At 27.6% G+C, this 7290-nt stretch overlaps 1 protein-coding gene across 1 annotated transcript; it reads left to right on the top strand.

Annotated features, from left to right (window-relative positions):
- The first annotated feature begins 2070 nt into the window (after positions 1 to 2070).
- LOC102593916 (GDSL esterase/lipase At1g29670-like) lies at positions 2071 to 6685 on the top strand. The gene is made up of 4 exons (XM_006353646.2): positions 2071 to 2605; positions 4791 to 5024; positions 5805 to 6057; positions 6312 to 6685. Exons 1-4 carry the CDS (start codon positions 2183 to 2185, stop codon positions 6542 to 6544), a joined length of 1143 nt encoding a protein of 380 aa, XP_006353708.1. The 5' UTR covers positions 2071 to 2182; the 3' UTR covers positions 6545 to 6685.
- The last annotated feature ends 605 nt before the right edge of the window (positions 6686 to 7290 follow it).

Genomic DNA, 7290 nt, shown 5'->3' with positions numbered 1-7290 from the left:
ATGTCTCTAAAATATATATATATATATATATATATATATATAAATTACATGAGAATTTATGAAGATTATGAAAAAAAAAATTAAAAATAGTTCCTTATATTTTTTTACCAAACAAAATTCAATGAAAAAACTTTGTGTGCAATAATTACTTGATAATTTTCAAAATCCCTAAGTAAATTATTTGAAAATTTTAAGCAAATTTTTTTTATAAAAGTATTCAAATAAATTTGTAAAGTTGACAAAAAAGTTAGTAAGAAAGAGAAAATTATTATTTAAATTTTTTTAGTTTTATTTTTTATTCTTTTATTGATATATTATATTATATTATATTTTAACTTATCATACAATTAAACACCAATATATATTCTTATCTCATCCCAAATTCATGAAATACAAGTAATAATTAATTGAATTACCTATTTTAATTCAATAATATACATATTATATGAGATTAATATACTGATAAATAAAGATCAAAATTTTATTTTCTAATATAAATATTATTCACTTTCTATTTTCTTTCAAAAAAGATATTGTAAGTATGGATTTCACAGTACTCAATTAATTATTTTTTAATAGTTAATTGAACTTTAATATTATTGATCCATTATATAATATATGATTAATTGATGTAAGTTAAAATTCATGATTTATATATCAATATATTTTGAATATATGTGTTTATAAGTATTCAAAATTGATAACATTGGAGTAGTAAGTTTTAAAAAACAAAGTTGACATTCATGAGTGATTTATATATCAATATTTTGAATATATGTGTTTATAAGTATTCAGAATTAAAGACAGCATAGTAAGTTTTAAAAAACTATTCTTCATAACATAAAAAAATAAAAAATTAATTATGATAAAAGATTCTTAAGCATGAAAATTTCTTCTTAATAAACTAATATATACTTTTTAGAAAATAATAAGATCATTATTTAGTTAAATGAGTTTGATGAATTAAATAAGTCTATTCTTAAAAAAAAAAAACTTCAATGACATGGAATGCCAACTAGGAGAGAGTGAAACTTTTAAAGTCTTAAGTATATTTGGAGGAAAATAGTGATAGTTGATTCGCTAAACTTGGGTGACCATTTAGTAGGGCCGTCAATATGGGTCAGCCTAGCCTAACCCGTGATTTGATAAGGTTGGGCCATGATTTTTGGAGCTCATTTAAGTAAAGGGCAATTTTATCCCGGCCTGAATAAGCTTGTCGATTTGTGGGGCTTGAGAAATATGAATAGAGCCGGCCCATGGGCCAAATAAAATTAATTAAAAAATTAAAATAAAATAAAGTATTAAAAATAACAAGAGTCTAAAACTCAAAATATGTTTAAAAGTTTGAAAATATTACAATTTAAATACAAATTATGTTTATAAAATATGAATTACATAAAATAAAAATTCCCTAAAATTTCTAGGAATTCACTACATAGGTCATAAGCCTATGGAATATTGTCATAGTTTTTGTGTTTTTTCCATGATCATTGGAAAACAATTATGTTAATATTTCTATTTAGCTATTTATGTTTTTACTTGAAATCAAACTTAATAAATATTATAAAGATAATTTTATTTGTGTATTTGATTAACAAGTAGTAACACTAACACCATATAATATTATCTTGTCGATATTTATGATAATATTTTTAAATTATAATTTAATTTTAAAAAATACATTTTTAAGAAAAGAGGGCTGGCACGGCAAAGCCCGTAGCCCACGTACTTGTGGGCTAGGCCGACCATTTTTTGGCCCACACAAAAAATGGGCTAGCTCGGCCTGTCCCGTCAAATTTCAAAGCCTGTATGGATTAGCCCGAATGGGGTGGGCCAGCCCTCTACCATTTAAGTAATTGACTCGTAAATAAATAAATTAAAAGGGAATTTTAATTTGTGGTGGCGCCACGTAGACGGGCCTAAAATTTTCTTTATATATATATATATGATATGATATGATATGATTAGATAACTTTGTCTATTAAAATTTAGACTGATAGAAAGAAATCACTAAATCTTTTACCTCCTATTTCTTTTTTTATCTTTATCTTTTCATCAATTCTTTCTTCTTCTTTTATTCTTTGTTGGCCTTCAATAGCATTAAATAACTTGTATATAAAGAGGACATTTCTACATCTACCCTGCCATCCCAACTCCAACCCCAATTATACTTAACCAAAAAATGTCTCTAAAAACAAAAAGTGCTCCATTTTTTCTTCTTATGATATTAACCTTTGTTTTTCTTTCTCCAATATGTAATGGTGATCAGTACTGTAAATTTGCAAGAAAAAATGATGAGTGCACCAAAGTGCAAGGGATGTTTGTGTTTGGAAGCTCATTAGTTGATAATGGAAACAACAATTTTCTTGTAAACTCATTGGCTAAGGCAAATTACTTACCATATGGAGTAGATTTCCCTTTATTAGAACCTACTGGAAGATTCACTAATGGCAAAAATGTAATTGACCTTCTTGGTGACCATCTAAAAATTCCAACTTATATTCCATCTTTCAATGATCCTTCAACTAAAGGAAGCAAAATTATTCATGGTGTTAACTTTGCTTCTGGTGGTTCTGGCATTCTTGATGACACTGGTGCTGTTGCTGTAAGTTAATTCTTTCCTCTTTTTTTCGATCTCAAATTTATTTCTTTCGTCCCAAAATAAGTAAAAAAAAAAAGTTGTTTCAAAATAAGTTTCATGTTAGGAATTCACGACAAAAAATAATAGCGTATGTTTTTTCAACTGTACCTTTATACTCCATCTTTTTAACAGCAATCAAGTTTCAAGAAACATTCATATTTTGATAGAGAGATAATTTAATAAACTACACATGATATTGGAAAAAAAAATTGGCCAGAAAATTTGACCACAAGGATAACACTTAAAGGTTGTGATTTTTACTAAGATAACACTTATTTTGAAATGGAGGGAACAACTATTTTGGGAAATCAAAAAAATATTTGATGTTTTAGAGTATAGAAAAGTACTTCTATTTAGCACTCCCTTAGTCTGTATTACTTGTCTATTTTTCTCTTTAAATGTCTCTTAAGAAATTATAAATTAAAATTATTATTTTTTACTAATTTACAATTTTAAAAAGAATTAATTTAAGGGCCAAAAAAATTAAATCTATCTTAGTTTTATAAATTGACAAAATAATTTAAGACATGTATATATATTTTTAGTAATGTAGACAAATAATATAGAATTGAAAAAGTATTTTTTCTTTTTCAAATTCATCCAACTCACTGCTCCAACTAATAGAACAATAACCGTAAAAATAAAATGAGACGTTTCAGAGAGATAAAGATAGTTAGACTTAAAAGGCATATAATATGGTCGACTGCGAGTATAGTAAAACATATGATAACGATTTTATTATTTCTTCTATTTCAATTTGTGATATCTTTCGAATTTCGTGAATTAGATGATCGTATTTATTTTTACTACGATTATTATCATATACAAATTGGGATGGAGGAAGTATTAATAATATCAATCTATCTTCCCTATATTCACTAGTGCACTGTACGCAACTAGCTACTAGCCGCTCTTTTTTATATATATTTATTTATATTATTAATAAAGTAAAAGTTAACAGAAAACTTATAACAATGGTTGACAAAAAAAGCAAACAACTTATTTAGAGTCTAGCTTTGGCTTTCTCTTTTGTTATTTACTATTAATAGACACTAGCACTGTAACATAACAAAATTAGAGCATTTAAGTGATATAACCCCTAATTACTACACCCTGCGTTTTATATTACTTGACTCTTATTAACCTGACATATTTCTGAAGACAATTTTAATGAAAGGCATATGTATTTTACTAAACTGACTTTATATTTGACTACTTCTACGTTATGACGTAGGAGGGTGGATGATATGATTATCTTTTGTCTCTTGAAACATTTAGAACTTTGATCTAGTACAACCTCATATGTGGAAGAAAAATTTCATTATTTCCTTAAATGTTGCCAAATTCAGCGGCTATTATAGTTGGCAAAACGTGAGTGTGAGAGGTTTGCCTCACCAAAAATGAATATTCCTTTCTTTTGACTTCAATGAACACACAAGAAAAGGCAGCAAATTAATATAACTCCTCAGGACCAATAAATTAAAGGACGAACAAGAAAAACAGCTTTACGAAAATGTAACGGATTTTGAGAGTCAAACAATGGTAAATTTAGACATAAATATTCAAGTTTTTTTCAAAAAAAATTATATATTTGAAAATAAGTCACAATAATTGCAAAGATATTTGAAAAAATTATGATTAATGATAGATTTGTTTAAATCTTAAAATCTCGAAATAGGTTAGACACGTTAGAAATTACTTTTACTAGAAATATCTCCGATAAATAATGTTAGCTACTAGCTAGTGTTACAAGTAGCAATTGTTTCGAACATAACCGCATGGTCCATGTTCCTGTTTAATGTCACAATATTATTGTAGACCAAAAAAGAAAAGAAAAGATTGTACTAAAAAAATATTTGATTCTCTAAATAATATTAGTATCATATATTATATATCATCACCAAAAGTTGTAATGGATCAGTAAAATAATCTTTTATTCATAATAACCAGATGTCTTGAGTTCAAGCTTTAGGTACGAAGTCAAGGAATATTTTGCCCCAAAGTGGGACTTACCGGCTCAAATCTAAACTTGTTGAAGCAGATACCAGACACCGAATGGATGGAAAATAAAATAATAAATCATAGTATATCATGTAAAATGAGAGAAAAGGAATATAGACTAATATTATTTTGTTGCTAAAATTTTCAGGGGGAAGTGATTAGTTTGAATCAACAAATAAGAAATTTTGAGAATGTGACATTGCCAGAGTTGGAGGAGCAGACAGAGTCTAATAGGAAAGAATCACTGAAGAATTACTTGTTTGTTGTGGGAAGTGGAGGAAATGACTACTCACTCAACTACTTCCTGGGCTTAGCTAGCAAAAATATTACTATTCAAGACTTCACTGCTAATTTGACCATTACACTTTCTCACCAACTCAAGGTATGCATTTACAAAATGCTTTCTATTTTATTTTATTTTATTTTTTAGGCATTTTTTTGTCTTTCCATGTTCAATGATTGTTGACTATTCACAATTCAGAAAGAAAAAAAAAGATTTACAAATATTTTGGTGGTATATGCGGGTTTATTAGTAGTATTATCATCTCTGAAAGTTGTGTTTACATTAATTCCAATTTTCTTTAACAAAAAAAAAATTGAGATAATACTTATTAGTTGAGTGATTTACGAGAATTCAACTCTGATATATGCTTAATTCAAATTTGAAACACTTCTTTTTCAACCAAACACTCTTTTAGTTTTTGGTAAGAACTGAAAAACAACTTTTGAGTGACTCTTCACCTTTTACAGCTAGACATGAAAAACAATTATTTCTTACTGTTTGGTTGAAAAACAATTAACCTTCTTTAATTATTTGAGTAAGTTTAAACATACCAACATTTTATGGAATGGATAGCGGGTGAAAAGAACTTGCTAAGATTTAAGCACACACTTAAGTGACATAGGAAGTAGGAAGTACATTGCACTCAGTAGCGGAGTCAAAACTTTTATTAAGTCGATTCAACATATACTCTAATAAGTTAATTTCTTAGCAAAGGGGATTCGGATGACCTTTGGCATCCTAATTAGTTATGTCAATTAATACTTGGTCACATTTTAATAATTAAACATATGAAATGTGGTGCTGCTTGTATTAACTAGTGTGACTAATCAAAGTACATATATATAAATAAGTACTAATGTTTTGCTAATACTATTGCAGAGGTTGTATGATATGGGAGCTAGAAAATTTGTGGTGATGGCATTATATCCCAATGGGTGCAGCCCAATGGCCAGAGCTAGAAATCCAAATGCCACTGACTGTATACAAATTTTGAATGATGCTGCACAACTCTTCAACACTAACTTGAGGACTTTGGTTGATTCCCCAACTCTTCAAATGCCTGATTCCACAATAGTCATTGTTAATGCTTACAAAATCATTATGGATATCTTACAAAATCCTACTCCTTATGGTCAGCAACTTCGTGACTCCCTTTCTCTCTATTTCTACCTTACTTTTTTTAAGTTTTTCAACACCATAATTTTTTTTTGAATATTTACAAATTTTATTGATATACATGTAGTTAACATTCTTAGCTCCGTATCGATTTATGTGATACACTTTGACAGGATACACAGTTTAAGAAATAGATACTCCATTTGTTTTGTTACTTGACTTTACCCAAATAAGTCAAATTGTGACATGGTTTTGTTTTATTATATATAGGTTTTAGTGATACCAAGAATCCATGTTGTGATGTGGCAACAATACAAGAAGGTGGAACAGGAACTTTATGCAAAAAAGGAGGAAATGTATGTTCAGATAGAAATGGCAGTGTCTATTTTGATGGGTTGCATCCAACTGAAGCAGTGAACATTGTGCTTGCTAACAAGGCTTTTTCTTCCAATCTCATAGATGAAGTCTACCCTACAAATGTTCATCTCTTATCAATTGTTTGACACACTAATTTCTGAGCAACAATGTTGCACGTGTATTTCGAGTTATGAAGTACATATGATTTGATAAAAAAGTATCAATATTATTTAAACAAATATATGAGTAAACAATTATACATGAGAAAATAAACTATAAGTTTCATATGAATGGCTAATATCTATAATATGAGAGTAAAATGCAAGGCTTATTATTTATCTAGTGTGTTGATTAACCTTCAATATTTATTGTCAGATTCTCTACTAGAGATAAAATATATATTTGGTGTTTGTTTTATAGATAAAAAATATATATATTTGGTCTTTGTTTTATACTCCATATAATAATAATAATATAATATATGAAGTTCCACGCCTCCACCAAAATACTTTGGCACTTTCTTCATTAATTATTAGTATATATATATATATATATATAAAATAAAATATATGATGTCATGACAATATATGATATATGTTATGTGAGTATTGTCGATGATTGAGGGATGCTTCTATTTTGAAAGAACGAACAAGTTATTTATGATACTTTGTCAGTAGAGGTGTATAAGTCAAATCGTAAAATCAAATTGAATTGATGAATCAAATCAAATAAAAAAAATGATTTGTGGTTTGATTTGGTTGGTTTGGCGTTAAAGAAAAAAATCAATCACTCTTGATTTGGTTTGGTATTAAAAGAAAAAAAGTCAAATCGAAACCCAAACCAAACTGACATAATATATATATATATATATATAATAAATATTATTATATAT

This window comes from Solanum tuberosum, unplaced genomic scaffold (assembly GCF_000226075.1).
Source record: "Solanum tuberosum cultivar DM 1-3 516 R44 unplaced genomic scaffold, SolTub_3.0 scf00158, whole genome shotgun sequence".
Classification (NCBI taxonomy): domain Eukaryota; kingdom Viridiplantae; phylum Streptophyta; class Magnoliopsida; order Solanales; family Solanaceae; genus Solanum; species Solanum tuberosum.
This window is presented reverse-complemented; position numbering and strand designations above follow the sequence as displayed.

What these genes read in the sequence shown, in the direction of transcription:
- LOC102593916 (XM_006353646.2), top strand. Translation starts at nt 2,183, where the DNA reads ATGTCTCTAAAAACAAAAAGTGCTCCATTTTTTCTTCTTATGATATTA. An exon ending in ATGACACTGGTGCTGTTGCT is followed by an intron (nt 2,606 to 4,790) that starts GTAAGTTAATTC and finishes TAAAATTTTCAG; the next exon opens with GGGGAAGTGATTAGTTTGAA. An exon ending in ACAAAATCCTACTCCTTATG is followed by an intron (nt 6,058 to 6,311) that starts GTCAGCAACTTC and finishes TATTATATATAG; the next exon opens with GTTTTAGTGATACCAAGAAT.